A 16,638-nucleotide genomic window follows, 5' to 3' on the forward strand; every position below is an offset into this window, starting at 1 on the left:
AAAATCAATTTGATCGGTACATGATCAGTGATCAGTAATTTCCCATCACTATTGACATTAGTTTGGCAGCTGTCATTTTAATCAAGCTAAATTTTAAGGACTATAGTAATTTGTACCGTGTCGCAGTCGGCAGTAGGCACATTTCTATTAGTTTTTGTAGTATGTAGTGCTGGGAACCATGTTGAGTGTAATTTCAGCCCGTCGTCTTTGTTTATGCTATTTGGGTGTCTGTGTATTTCAATTGCCTCTTTTATTATTTATGCACTGTAATTACTGGGTTAATGTAAATTTTTTGGTTTGAAGGCGAAAAAATGCCCTGTGTCTATAAAGTGTACCGCTACTGCGGATTTGTCAGGGTGCCCAAGTTTACACACTCTTTTGTGTACATCAATCCTATTTTTTGCTGTGCGCCCTGTTTTTCCTATGTACACTTTATCACATCCTGAAGATGGCTCCTGCAATGGTAGCCGAAACGTCGGAACAAATCCAACACAAGGTATCACCCTAAAAAGAAACATATTGATAACAGTGACCGTGAAAACCTTCGCACCTATAAAAGGTAATGTTCGTATTTGTGTCCTCGTTAAACTGAATAACTACTGGACCGATTTACATGTGGTTTTTTGCATATTGATGAGCTTTGTCCTGAGTAGCTCTTAAAATCTTTGATTTGTTCTGTAGAAAAAAAAGTTAGCGGAGCGTAAATATTTTATTTCTCATTCACCCTGCATTCAACGAGAATGAATATACTAAAAAATTGAGAGGATGTTATTTTTTACACATAAAAAAGTTTTTTTTTAAATGTTTACAAACAATATTAATTTTTTATGGATCCCAATCAGATTATTTACTTAAATTCCTTATAATTTCTACCCATACTTTTTTTCTTAGATTTTTGGCAATACTGAAATAATTTTAACTAAAATTTAATACATTTTTGAAAAACATTCTCCTACATTAAGTGCACCCTTGTTGGCAAAAAGAGCAGTTTGACACTTCCAAAAATTATTCTAAATTAGAAGATTTATTATTTTAAGTTATGACATTCAATCATAAACAAGTACCTATTTTACAAATGAAAAGTTGCATTGTCATTTTTACATTCGTCCGAACGGTTTTTAATAAATAAAAAAACTCTCAATAAATACAACTTTACATGCATAATTTTTTTCTATAAACCAAATAAATAAATATTTGAGAAACAAGCAGTTTTCAAATTTAATTCTATGATAATAATTTAAAATACCTGGTCTTCAGTGCTGTACTGGATCTCATCCAGTTCGGAGACCTTGGAAGAGCCTTCACCAACCGGCTGTTCAAGCTCTTCCTCCTCTATTTTCAACGGCTTGCTGGTCACCGTAGCTTGAGCAGTTTTCTGTTCTGTTAGAGCATCAATCGGGGTTTCTTTTGGTGTTGTCAGCAAACTAGATACATTCGGAACCTGAAATTTAAAAAAATGTATCAGGCATTAACATAAGTTGTGTCCGCTTTAAAAAAAGGTAAAAAATGAGCACCAAAAGTAAAATCAAATGGTAAAGGTTATAATACGTCATTCAAAGGGAAATATTCTGTTTAGATATTGTGTTTGCTTTTACGTTACATGTATTTTTTTATTTGAAATTGATTAATTTATACACCCTTATGGACTGCATTCATTAATTAAAAAAAAAATATTTTTCAAATTCATATTCTATTGTTAATGATAATATTTTTAACATCTTTTGTAAAGGTTTTATCTATTATTATTATTTGTTATAGGCAGGCAGCTATTGCAGATGTGCCTATATCTCGTGTACTGCTTTTTGTCCAAGTTCGTCTTCCTTCAAAAAAGCATCCAAACCTCAGAGTAATAATGTGTAAGCAATAGAGAAGCCCTATCAATGTTTTATAGAACGCAAGCAATGTTGGTTTGTTGGTTAGCAACCATTTTGTTTTGTTTGACAACAAACACATAACAGTTCTGTCGGATGCTTTTGTCGGTGTGCTTAAATTAACTAACATGAATTATTTTTAAATTAACTTGGATATTTACGTTATAATAAATAAAAATCCACTATGGTGAATTGCAGTATGTTTGGTTGCAGCAGTAGGAGCGTCAAAAGTAAATTGAGTTACATGATCGCCTTCTGGGGAACTGGCAACAAGACAGACATAACAAGAATACAAAGACAACAAAATAAAATTCTTAAACTAACATACAACCTACCCTACCTGACCTCTACGACTGAACTGTACAAAAAACCACACCTGTTTGACATAAACTACTTGACTAGAATTGAGACCTTAAAAATTGTGCACAAAATAACACTGGGAAACATACAAGACGACGACATAATATTAGTCAAAAATGCTGACATATACAAATATAACACCAGACAACAACAACACTATCATATTGAAAAAGCAAAGACAAACACAGGACAGTCAAAAATACTACATAATGGACTTAAACACTACAACGACCTACCTTACTACTTGAAAACTTTTAATGGAGACAAATTTAAAATCAATCTGAAAAAGCACATGATGACTGAACTAACTAGACTGGACGAGACATAAAATGACTAGGCAATATTTAATTTCTGATGTAACCCTAACGGGTTTTTTAAAATTGTAAATAAATAAAAAAATTTAAAAAAGGAGTCAGTTTTCACAGGTAATAGATTCCGAATATTTTCCCATGATTTACATTGATTTTTGGCATTTATTGTCCCGACACGTGTATTATGTTGCTCAAAAACTTTCCTTATATAAAGATATTTACTTCAGATACTTTTTTTTCTCAATTTAGGGGATAAATTTATGAATTAAAGTATGTTTACTGTTGATAATGACAGTTGATTATGGGCAATACGTCTGGGCCACACTAGGCATCCATATAAAGTTTGAGTCTTTATCGAGTAGAGGTCGATTCAAATTTTACTCTAAAATAGCAACGATAACCTTGAAATCGCATCTTAAATGACGTGTCCAAATTTCGGGCCGCTACGACTCGCCGTTTCGGAGATGCGACGGACAAACAAACAAACTCAGCACCGGACTTTGGTTCCACGGAGCTGGGATTTATGTCTCAAAAAATGTAACATAAGTATATTGCGAATAAAATGAATAAACGAATAAAAAAATAAACACACACATTCAGTTTTATAACATAAATATAGGTGAATTATAGAAAAATGGAATAACCCTGTAATAATAAATACACATGTGTATATTTAAAAGTATTTACAATTCAAATTGATATTCATTTGGCAATTCACGACCCGAGTACGACCCATTGTTTTTCTACGAACTGTAGATAACTTAATACCCAATAGTCATAGAATGGTTTTTCTACGTTTGGGCTCCTCTATAGCATCGCGCATTATTACTCTGAGATCCAAACGGTTTTTAAACTATGTTTGATTATGTCCAAATGCTTGCAGACTGGCTGGATTTCCTCCCTAAGGAGTTGTTCATATTTAAATTTATTTCAACAAAGGAAAACATTTTTGAGACAGGAATATGGAAAGTCTAGGCATTTACAGGGCTTATGACCTGTCATTCGCTGGTTTAAGTGGCCACTTTACACACTGTGTGACATTCACCATTCTGCCCATGTTTGAACATCCACATTTCCTCAACTCTTCCATCTTTTGATTTTATTTATTTATTTCTGACAAAATACAAGGTTTTTAAACTTTACATATTACATTTTACTACATATTTTATTAGTACGAAATATTCCCAATCAGCAAAAGTGCTGGTATGAGGGGATATTATATATAACGGCCTCCGTGGTGTAGTGGTCAAGACGCTTGACTCACGCACGGAAGGTTCCGGGTTTGATTCCCGGTGAGAACACAAAAATTAAAATGTGATTTTTCTCAAGCCTGGGTGCTCTGTGATGTAATTCACCAATGTAATTAGGCCTCCTGGCCTGTTGTGGTGCAAAAAAAAATGTAAAAAAAAAAATGTAAAACACAATAGTTTAAATAAAAATTCAATAAAATAACATCACATATCACTCGTCACACGGGCTGTAAGAACTGTTTTATTTAGGTGTTTTTTAAGTACGTATATGTTTTGTATATTTTTGACTTTGGTGAAGTGAAAGAGCTGAAACCTTTATCACGCGGGTGAGATTCATCCGGCTGAACCTGGTTGATCGAAATGAAATGGACAACTAGACTTGGTAATTTATTCCAGTCTGGAACTACCCTGCTGGAAAGGAAGTTTATTACTTGGGATTGAGGTGGAATTGGGGACGATAGAGCTTCCAGTTATAACCCCGTATATCTGTGCCGGGATTTAATTGATACATCTCGTGCAGGGGGCAGTCATAGTCATTATTGAGTATCTTATAAGCTGCCATCGAGTCCCCTCTCTTCCGTCGTTATTCCAATAATGTAAGTTTAATTGTAAATTGTAGTAATTTATTTTAAAAATAATGCTTCGCAAAAATCGCACTTTTCCCTCTTTCCAATCGTTCCAAAAAGCTAAACTTTCAGACCTAAGACAAATATATTGTTTTCAATGTTTAAAATATATATTTAAGAACCAAAAATTATTTAGATCAAGCCAAAGAAGGAATCGTATGTTAGAAACACCACATTGTAAAACGAGGCTGGGACAGACATGTATATTTTATAGGCCCAAAAATTTTTAATTCTTTTTTTACTGGTAATATTTCATTGATTCCAAACTTTCAAAATTTTCCCTCTTTTAAAAAACACGCACTATCCTGGATTCAAACTAAAGATATGAACTCTTATTTTGTTGCCCTTTAATAATAAGGAATATTTTTGTGTTTTTTTAAAATGTATTTTATTTCCTTTTTTAATTACTATAAAAAAAAAATACCATATTATCTTTTACAGAATAGTTTATTTTTCCTTTCTTATGTTACACAAAAATATTACAACTGTCCATTATTTATTTTAGGAGCAAAGATTCATTAACATTTTCTTGTATACCCACGAACAGGCCATGCCTTTGTGGGATTTTTTGTTTACTATTTTTACTATTAATATGTATTTCATTGCTATCAATTCCTAGTGCTTTTAATCTACCATGGTAAGGCATCCTTTTGAGTAATTTGGAGATTTTTGTAGCACATCTTTGGACTTTTTCCACTAGCTCTATGTCTTTAGTAAAGTAGGGACTCCATACTGAGAACATAATGGAACCGAGGCATTGATATGTTTACAGTTTTATGCACACACCAAACAAGAATAATTAAATTTATTCAACAGAGGGAAAAAATTTTGAGAAGGGAATATGGAAGTCTAGGCATTTACAGGGCTTATGACCTGTCATTGGCTGGTTTAAGTGGCCACTTTACACACTGTGTGGAGGAAATCCAGCCAGTCTGCAAGCATTTGGACATAATCAAACATTGTTGAATTACTACCTGGTAAAAGAAGAAGTATAAAAATTGAAAAATTGTTTTCAGGCGTTGCCTAGTAGGTGATTTGGTTCAGCCGGATGAATCTCACCCACGTGATAAAGGTTTCAGCTCTTTTACTTCACAAAAGTCAACAGATGGAAGAGTTGAGGCAATGTGGGTGTTCAAACATGGGTAGAATGGTGAATGTTACAAAGTGTGTAAAGTGGCTATTTAAACCAGCCAATGACAGGTCATAAGCCCTGTAAATGCATAGACTTCCATATTCTGTTCTCAAAAATGTTTTCCCTGTCTGTTAAAATAAATTTAAAATGGTAAATATTACACAGTGTGTAAAGCGGCCATTTAAACCAGCCGACGACCGGTCATAAGCCCTGTATGTGCCTAGATTTTCATATTCCCTTCTCTAAAATGTTCTACATCTCTGTTGTAATTTGTTAACAATTATAATGATTTGGGTAGTTTCGCCCTTTGCGCTTTATATTTTTGTTGAGTTGAGGAAATGTGGATGTTCAAACATGGGCAGAATGGTGAATGTTACACAGTGTGTAAAGTGGCCACTTAAACCAGCCAATGACAGGTCATAAGCCCTGTAAATGCCTAGACTTCCATATTCCCTTCTCAAATTTTTTTCCCTCTCTGTTGAATAAATTTAAATATGAACTACTCCCTAGGGAGGAAATCCAGCCAGTCTGCAAGCATTTGGACATAATCAAACATTGAAGAATAATTAAACTCACGGTAACATTTTTCCTCTGTTCGATCTTGATACCTGGCGGCGGCTTGCTGGTCTTCTGAATGGCAATCTTCTTCCCCTGCTGGCTGAGAATGACCACATTGGGCGGCATGGACCTGATCTTCTTCACCGGCATCAGGTTCACTACCTGCGGCAGAGCCGCCGTCGGCCTGGCAGACTGCCCCTTGTCGGCGGGCTGCCCCTTGTCGGCGGGCTGCCCCTTCTCGGCGGGCTGCCCCTTCTCGGCGGCCTGCCCCTTTTCGGCAGCCTGCCCCTTGTCTGGAGACTGCCCCTTGTCGGCGGGCTGCCCCTTGTCGACGGCGAGTGACTTCGGCCTGTCGGCATTTAGAGACCGGAAGGAATTAGGATCTACGCTGTAAAAGGTAAGTGTCTTCTTGAACTGCTGGAGAAGATCGCTTTTTATTTCTTCCAATCTGAAAAGGAAATAAAAAAAATAAAGACAAGCCAGGAACCAATTGAATGGTAAAATAAATGAATGGTGGTTTTTGTTTGGAAATACTCAATATGTGATTTCCGTATGTGTTAAGTACTAAATATACATTTTTTATACTTGCAACTCATATATGACTGTAAATATCCCGATTCTACCTACATCCTTCCTAATTCAAATTGTTGTTGTCCAACATTCAAGTGTTTCGCAGATAAGTCTTTATCACATATCAACGGTAATTATTCCTATTTTGAAATAGAGCAATCTCTTAATCTGTCTTCATTGGAGAAACTTAGAGCTGAGACAGGCCTTACTTTCTTACGCCTTATCTTTGCAGTCGACATCTACGCCCTGCCCTGTCTGTAACTGTCGTACTTTTAAATTTGTGAGAGAAATAAAGGAAAGTTTAATCAAAAGCGTTTTTCTACATTTCGATTAACAAGGCTGCCAAGTTCCAATACCATCAAGACGATACAGACCTTATATGCATTTTCAAAATAATTAATGCTATAAGTGATGTCCCATCTCTGTTGCAATCAATTTCTTTTCATGTTCCCAACCGTGTCACCAGAAGTCAAAATCTGCTATTTATCAAATCTTCTAAGAGCAACTTTTGTTTTTATGCCCCAATGTCCAGAATGCGTAGATTAGTTAATTCGTCACACAACTTGGAATTCTTTGGGGTAGATCTTCCGGCTTTTCGTAGATCTCTTCGCCACTAAACAGTATTTTTATTTATTTGACACTTTATATACATATACAATAAATATACATATAAGGGCGGGCATATTGCCTTAAGGCAATTTCTTCCTACCTACCCAAACCGTTCAGTTTGAGAAAGTTATAAATACATGGACATATTGAATCTTACAATTTTATACAAAAATTAAAAGCAAAGATTAACAAAAATAAATATAAATATATAAAAAAAATAACACTATACTATGAAGAGAGGAGAGGGGATGGGAAGGAAAGAAGAAGGATAAAGAAACAATTTAAATATTTAGATAGTGACATTTCAATCTTGACTTAAATGTAAATAAAGAAGGGGCGTCTCTAACATTAGAGGGTACATTATTCCACAATCGAGCGGCTACTACTGTGAAAGAGGAGGCAAAAAAAACAGTGTGGGATGAAGATGGATTGACATGGGTTAGCTCGAAGCCTTACATCCTCATTGCACATCAAATATGGGCCATGTGACTCTGAGCACATTCTGAGAAAATCGATTTAAAAAAAAAACTAAATCGAAAATAACACTTCTGAGTATGGACGAAGTAGGAAAAATACAGTGTTTTTCAATAAAGTAATATATTTATTCAAAATATTAATTACTTTATGCCAAAAAGTCGCATTTTGATGATTTTCTCAGAACGTGCTCCGAGTCACATGGCCCATATTTGATGTGCAACGACGATATGTTTACCATTATTATATTATCGTTGTTTGTCTTTGCTACAGTTTTATGTCCTTTTTGTTCAGTTTCTTGTACATTTATTTCTTCGTATAACTGTTGTTGTTGACTATATGAAATAAATAAATAACACATCAATCAAGTCGATAGTTACCTGAATTGTAGTTCATCATACTCCTGAAGCAGCTTGTAGCACTTCTTGCATATTATATGAGAATGGATGTCTTTGGTGATTGTGTCACCGACCAGCTCCGATATTCCCACATTCAATAGTTTGGCTGACGAAGGCAATTTATTCTGCAACCATAAATTCTAACTTTTACAACCTGTTAAAAATATTAAACACTGACTAATAATATTTTTAATAGATTGATTTTTTTAAGATCCTTGAGACTTTTTACTCTATTTTTACTGTTTTTTTTAAAAATATGTTTTATTTATTTTTTTATTACATTTTTTACTTTGTTTTTTACTATGTTTTTTCTTTTTACTAGGTGTTTTGCTGTTTTTTTTTTTTTAAAAACATGTTTTTGCTGTACACATACATAGACTTTTTTTTACTACATTTTTTTCTATATTTTTCACTATGTCCGCTACCTTCATTATTGTTTCCGTATATTGATTATTGTTTTTTTTATAAATTTTTTGACTGCCTTAGAACGGGGTAAATAATCCTAGTTAGATAGTCAAAGCAACTTTGTATAAATAATAATTTTATGTATACAGGGTGTTCTTTAAACCCTGTCACATCCGAAACCACGATGATCAGTATAGGCAAGAAGACATATTAGCATATTTAAAAATATATATATATATATGTTAATATAAACAGCTCCCCAGGGAGTTGAATCCAGTCCTTGTCTACAAAAATTTGGACAAACTCAAAATATTGTTGATAAATTACCTGGTCCATGAAGAAATATAGAAATTGAAAAAATAACATTTTCAGGCGTTGCCTAGTATGTAGGTGAAATAATTCAATTGGATAAATCTCACCTGCATTAATAAAGGTTTCAGCTCTTCAACTTCACAAACATCAACAGATGAAAGAATTGAAGGAATATAGATGTTCAAATATAGGCAGAATGGTGAATGTTACACAGTGTGTAAAGTGGCCACTTAAACCAGCCATTGACAGGTCATAAGCCCTGTAGATGCCTAGAATTCCATATTACCTTTTCTTAAATGTTCTTCATCTCTGTTGTAATATGTTAATATTTAAAAATAATTTAGAACGACTAAAATCTTTTTACAAAAATATAGAAAAAAAACCGAATGGTGCGGCCATGCGGTTGACGGTGTATCAGACTCCCCCCTCTTCGTTTCTCCCCTGGAGAAGTAAGCAACCATTTGTTTTTTTCTATATTTATTTAAGATGTTAGTCGTTTTAAAAATTTATTTTAATGTGCCAATATGTCTTCTTGGTCATACTGATCATGGTGTATTCGGATGTTGCAGGGTTTAAAGAACATCCTGTATAATATGATAATAAATAAAAAAAATAAGTAAAGTACGATTTTTCTAATAATGGTTCCGTAACGTTATGGTGACCGTAAAGTATATTTTTAATGATGAAATTCAGTGGTATTTTATATCGTTTTATCTAAATATATAAAAGGAAATGTTTGTATGTGTGTTCTCTATAGACTGCATAACTACTGGACCGAGTTATGTGCGTTTTTTAGTGAAACGTAGAACTTTGTCACGACCATATTTATAGCTCTTAAAATCTTTAATGTATTAAGCAGAAAAAGTTAGGAGTGTAAATGTTTTTTTTTTATCCTTACCAGGGCTTCATTCGCCTAGAATTTTTCGATATAAATTTAAAAAAAAAAACTTTATTTATATGTGAATGTCCATAAAATAAACTCAATTGAATAAAAATGTGTATTATTAATATTACCTGATCACTGAATATTTGTACAGCATTCCTGATAGAAACTCCAGCGCGGTTATTGCATATAAAGCAATGTATATTTGATTTGTCCGAATCTGCCATTCTGAAAATATTCAAAACAATCAGAAACTCAAGCCTAAAGATTTTGCATAAAATTATAATAGTCTAGATAGCGTACGCGCATCAAACTGAAGCCAACTAAACTACTACTACAACTAACATGAAATTATCTTATATTTGTGTTAAGATAATATATCGTTCGCGGTCTGGCAACATGACGCGGCCACTTCAAATATATTATAATTCTATGTGCCAATTATCAAAAAAAATAAATCATTAAAGAATTTTTTTTTGTGATAAAAAATAAGTATCCTATTTTACTTTTTACTTCTCCGGCTAACCCTATGCAAAAAAATATGACAATCGGTTGCTCCGTTGAGACGTGAAGGTAACAAAAAGAGACACATTTTCGCATTTATAATATTAGTTTAGATTTATTCTGAACTTTGAAATAGGGCTCGCCTCAACATATTCTTAATTGTGCTCTAATAATAAAAATGTATATTTATACAGAGTGTTCTTTAAACCCTGTCACCTCCGAAACCACAATGATCAGTGTAGGCAAGAAGACATATTAGCGTATTTAAAAAAATATTTAGGACACAGAATTTTTTTAAAATAGAATTTAAAAAAAAAAACAAATGGTTGCTTACTTCTGCAGGGGAAAAGTGAGGGGAGCGTGGCGCAGTATCAAACTCCCCCCTTCCCCTCCTCGTTTCTGACCTGCAGAAGTAAGCAACCATTTGCTTTAATTGATTATTTTTTTTCGTTCTAAAAAAATATTTTTATGTGTCAAAATGTCTTCTTGCTCATACTGACCATCGTGGTTTCGGATGTGACAGGGTTTAAGGAACACCCTGTATATATATATATTTTAAAAGTTTAATGTTGTGCACACGGTGCTATTATTGGTATAATGGCAGCCTTCGTGGTGTAGTGGTCAAGATGCTTGACTCACACCTGGAAGGTTCCGGGTTCGATTCCCGGAGAGAACACAAAAAATTAAATATGATTTTTCTCAAGCCTGGGTGTCCTGTGATGTAATTCACCACTGTAATTGGGCCTCCTGGCCCGTTGTGGTGCAAAAAAATAAATAAAATAAAATAAATAATACAGTGATAGGACTGTTTCAGTTTGCGCTTGCTATTCTCGACCTGAGTACCTATGACCGGTTGTGTTGCTGTAATCTGTAGCCCTCTTCGTTATTTATAATCACAGAATGTTTTTTTCTGTATGAGCGACTCTATTAGCCATAGGTATGTAATAAAACTCTAACAATAACTCTAATCCCACATCTATTTTTTTACTTCCATATTATGGACTTCACCTTTTTTCTTTTTCACATTTTTACCCTTTCTCTAGTAATATGATAATGTTCAAATTGATTTTAATATTTTTATCTAAAATTCTGTGTAACAACGACAACAAACCATCACGCCGTTTCTCCGTAAGGGTAGGCAGAGAGGATAGAATGCCACATCACTATATTTGAGATCTTGCGTGGGTGCCTATTATTCCGACTGTGTCTAGAGTCAATTATTGGTATGGTAATGGTATCTACGCAGGTCTACCAATGAATAAAATGACTCGCCTACAGTCTGTATTGAATGCCGCAGCGAGACTTATTTTTGGAATCTCTAAGTTCAGTCATATCACTACTCCACTTCGGGAATTGCACTGGCTACGTTTTCCACAGAGGGCGGAATACAAACTCTGTTGGCTTATGTATAAGTCACTGCACAACTCTGCTCCAGAATATCTAAGGGAACTCTGCATTCCAGATGAACTAGCTGACAGACATCTTACGCTTAGATCAGCTACATCTACGTCGAAAGGAAAAGTTATTATACCTCTACGCAAACAGCGCACTGAATTCGGCGAACGTGCATTTGCGGTCGCAGGCCCTACGGCATGGAATGCTCTCCCTTAAAGTGTACAATCTGCTTCCATTATCCATAAGGACAATTAGTAAGTACCCTCTATATAAAATTGCTATTAAGAAATGGATAGTGGAGGTGGGCTGCGCACAGATCAAAGAGTGGATCAAGCCAAATAGGTAAAAATTTGTGTCCTGTTTATGAAATTTGGTCTACAGATCTATGTGAATTGGTTATGTTTTTTATGATTATTTTAGTTTATATTGCTTATGTTTTTTTTATTTATTATTATGTTAACTTTGTTAAATAACTAATTTAAGGCATGTTTCACTTTTTGTAAAATGTTTCCCTCGGCACGGGACATCACCCCAGTGAGGGAACATTATTCTGTATAAAAAAGAATACAAACATTGTAAAAGTACTTACATTGAATATTACACAGTGTGGCCACTTAAATCAGTCAACAACATAAGCCATGTAAATGCATATACTTCCATATCTCTTCTCTAAAATGTTTTCCATCTCTGTTGCAATTTGCCGATCGTAATGATCCCTAGGGGGTAAAATCCAGTCTTTTGTCTTCACACATTTGGACAAACTCAAAATATTATAATAAACGTATTTGTAATTTATTTAACATCGACTTTACTACGTTTATTGAAATACAAAACAAAACCATCACGCCGTTTCCCCGTAAGGGTAGGCAAGGGAGGATAGAACGCCACATCACTCTATATTTGCATACAGATCTCGCTTTCTCTACATTCATACATCTTCTCATGCACGCGCGACGATTATTCCGACTTTTGACATGTCTATAAGTATTTGTTGGATAAAAGATTAAAGATAATATTTTAAACGAGCGTTCAACGGTAAAACGTTCGCTTATTGATATAATTACAAAAATTATTCATTCTAATACGAACAAGGCGTCTTGGTCAAGTTGTGGTTCCGGGTTTTTTATATTTTTCTAAGAAAAAATATTCCTACGGTACATTTTATTTCGAGGGCATTCTGTTTTCTCAATTTGAATTCGCGATCATATTATTCGTATTACTTATTACCAACAAAACCAAAAAGCTGTCAAAAAACCTAGCAATATAAAATAAAAGCGCGTGAGGTTGGCCGGGACACGTAATGGGCGGCGGACATTCCGCATTATTTCACACTAAATATTAAATACCGTCCGCCATTTTAAGAGCGAGCTACGCGATGTCAAACGCCCAACGTTTTGTATCCTGAGACATTATTTCGCGATTTTAGGGCTCCGAAAATGTTTACCTGCTAGTTTTTACATCGGACAGGCGAAAGGCATTTTCATTTCGCTGTGTTGGAGAATATTTTTGGTAAAAATGTTGTCAGCAATGATTCACACACAAGACGCCACCATTACGTTACAAATTTTAGGACCGACTCGACCGGCGACAGCCGAAATTCGAAACTAGTGTCAAAATAGCGCTTTATCAAAGTAATAGTTTTCAATCATATTAAATTCGCATCAGTTTTGTACATGTAAATATCTCTTATTATTTTTAAAATATTCGTGTTAACATTTATACATTTTTTTGTGTTTATCCCGTTATTCGTGTTGTGTTTTGACTCATATTTTTTATGACATTTTACAAGCGGTAAAGTTTGAAATTGTAAATGTTATTTTAGAATTAAACATTGTATTATACGCAATAAAGTGATATTATAATTCTATGAAGGTGATATTTTTGCAAAAATAAACATAATACCGTCCATATTTTTCGTTATTTCAATTTTTCCGTTCACCAAACGTTCTCCTGCTTTGTGTTTGCTTTGATTGTTCTCGATATTTTTGGTTTTTAGTTTTTTTTCTGTTTCATTTTATATACAGTTAAACTCCAATTATTCGTATTGATATAAGTGTCAGATTTTTTTGCTTTTGAAGTAATACAGCGAATTAGAACGCATTAAAAACATGCTTAAACATGGCCAGCAAAGTTAATTGCACGATTAAATTAAAATCAAAAACTTCTAATTTTTTGGTAATCCGGATGGCTGAAGTTTGGATAAGCGGAGTTCTACTGTATGTATAATTCGAACTTAAAGTAATAACACACTACCACTTATAGAACTGGACCGCTGTGCACGTGCCAACCACGAGCCCACTGCGTGAAATCGCATGATTGGCCCATTTCACACCACGGCAAACATCTACACGGCATGATAAAATACAATGGTGGTTCGATATTTATTGTTTCACAATTATTTACTTATTTGATGCCTGGCAAACGCAATAACTCGTACATCATGAGACCGACTAAAATCTCCAGTTGATTGAAGTCATCTCAGGATGTTAGAAAAATTATATATGGAAAAACTCTAACGTGAAGATCATCAGCAAAATTAAAACCTTGCGTGCGAACAATCATGACATATGGGATCGAATGCAGAGCAGACACAATCATTAAAAAATGCACTCGGAGTGTCGGACATTAAGACTCTCGGGAGCATATCTGGCAAGAGTGTCCGAGACAGAATAAGGAACTCGAAGATATGGGGAAATGTGAGAGTATGCACATGTGAGGAGAATGGAGCCATCCAGACTTCCTCACGTTGAATCGCACGGTCAACTCCGAGGTAGACGACTCCCGGGCTGACGATGAAATCGGTTATATCGTCTATTCAATTCTGAATTATCCTAAATGCCACTTTTTCAAAATGCTATTTTATACAGAATATGATTCTCCGTGAAATTCTTTTTGTTTCTCTATAATCTTAAATGCCAAATATGGAATGCTTTTTAAGTTATTCAATAATCCATTTATCCTTATTCATCTATTTTAAATCAGAAAATAAAATACATATTTTACAAAAATAATTTCAAAAACAAAAAGGACTTTATGATACAGATTGTTTTGAGTTGCCTGGATTCTTGTAATGAAAAATATAAAAATGGTGAAGGTTATACGTCATTTGAAAGAAAATTTTCTGCTCGACAAGATATTGTGCTTGCTTTACGTTACATTATGTTATTTGATTTGATTAGAAGCCAACAGAATGGAATGTCAAGTAGACAAAAATGAGCATTTTCGACACCTTCTTCTGTTCGCGTTCAATCGAGGGAATAAAGGAGACTACATTACTGACTAACTCAGTGGTTCTTGACCGGTGCTCCGCGAGCTTGTTGTAAGTGGCCCGTAAAATTAGGAAAACCAACATTTTTTTTCTGTATGCGGATGATGCCGTGCTTCTTGCTAGCAGCAAAGAAGACCCGCAATTCTTGGTAACAAAAATCTACAATGTATGCAAGAAAAGCGATTTGCTTATGAATGTTGATAAATCAAAAGTGATGGTTTTTGAAAGGGATGAAAATATAACTAAATGTGAGATCAGTGTGAACGGAGATATTCTGAATCCGGTAGAAGAATTTGTGTATCTGGGAAGTATGTTTACTAGGTATGGCAAGAACGAGAAAGATATTGAAAGGAGGGTGAGTGCCGGGAACACGGTGAACGGTGCACTGAAATCTACTTTGGCAAACAAATGTTTATCGCAGGAGGCTAAACTAGCAGTTCACAACGGAGTTTTAGTGGCAACTCTAATGTATGGGAGCAAATTATGAAATTGGAAAAATGATAATGAAAGTATTTAAGTTTGTAAGTGAAAACTCTTGATGGAAGTTCATTGTAATTTATTATATAAATCAAAGACGAGTGATACTTTAATCCATAAATTTGGAATTATCTATCCTTAACTCTGTTTTGTATAAATACATTGAACTCCTTAATAAAGATACCAGTCTCGAAGATGTCGTGAAAGCGATGAAACCGGTCACTGGATATACCAAGTTTGTGGATTAAAATATCACTCGTCTTTTATTTATATAATAAATGATGAAAGTAGGTTGAATGCTGTCGAAATGCGATCCCTCAGGCGAATGTGTGGTAAAACGATGTATGATAGGTGCACAAATGTCGAGATCCGTGAAGTGTGTAAGGCTGAGACATGCATTATCGACAGAATGAAGAAAGGGGTGCTGCGTTGGTTTGGACATGCAGAGCGAATGTACAGCGAAAGAACGGCTAAAAGGATCGACGATGCGAATGTTGATGGATGCAGAAAACGAGGAAGACCGAGAAAGACATGGCACGATCAAGTCCATCAAATACTTGACGATGGACATGTCAAAAGTAGGAATAATCGGCGTGCGTGCATGAGAAGATGTATGAATGTATGAAAAATTTCAACGCTTATCAGTTGGTTTACCTCTTCGTTCTAATTCTCAAGGCACTCTCTTAATACCCATCCACAATTCCTCTTTCTTCTCTAACTCATATAGTGTCCATGCGGCTCGACTGTGGAATCATCTCCCATCCACCATCAAAGATGTTACTACATTATCTCTGTTTAAATCACGTCTGAAAAAACATCTCCTTTCTCTTCCTTAATCTCTCCTCCTTTCCTTTTTCCTCTTTCCTCTTTTCCCCATTGAGTAATAGTTTTGATTTAAGGTAATTTATAAACAAATACGTTTATTTCTATTTTTATATATCTTTAGCTTTTTAATTTTTTTTTTCTATTGAATATGTTCTGTAACTTGAATTATAAAAATAAACCTTTTATTTTATTGGTTGGTTGGGAGAAATTGCCATTTGACAATAAGCCCGCCAATGTACAAATAACATTATGTTCAAAAAGTTAAATAAATAAAATAAATAACACATATTTAGTATGTAAAAACACGCTATAAAGCGCTATGATTGTGTTCGGAATACCAGCTCTGGTGTGCTAAAATGGCATGTTTAGCCGATATTTTTGATTACTTGAATAGCGTCAATGTCAGCATT

General features: G+C 34.5%; 1 protein-coding gene across 1 annotated transcript in view; it reads right to left on the reverse strand.

The window, feature by feature from the left end:
* The window catches only part of LOC148283989 (uncharacterized), a 51,468-nt gene extending 38,231 nt beyond the window's left edge, over positions 1–13,237 (reverse strand). The window contains 5 exon segments of the mRNA XM_088242851.1: positions 1,247–1,441; positions 6,127–6,556; positions 8,142–8,284; positions 9,891–9,987; positions 13,103–13,237. Of these exon segments, the coding sequence (XP_088098977.1) occupies positions 1,247–1,441; positions 6,127–6,556; positions 8,142–8,284; positions 9,891–9,986 (864 nt within the window). The 5' untranslated portion in view covers position 9,987; positions 13,103–13,237.
* Positions 13,238–16,638: the final 3,401 nt, after the last annotated feature.

The sequence above is a fragment of the Micrasema longulum genome, unplaced genomic scaffold (genome assembly GCF_059751315.1).
Source record: "Micrasema longulum isolate JH-2025_06_02 unplaced genomic scaffold, ASM5975131v1 h1tg000172l, whole genome shotgun sequence".
Lineage (NCBI taxonomy): Eukaryota > Metazoa > Arthropoda > Insecta > Trichoptera > Brachycentridae > Micrasema > Micrasema longulum.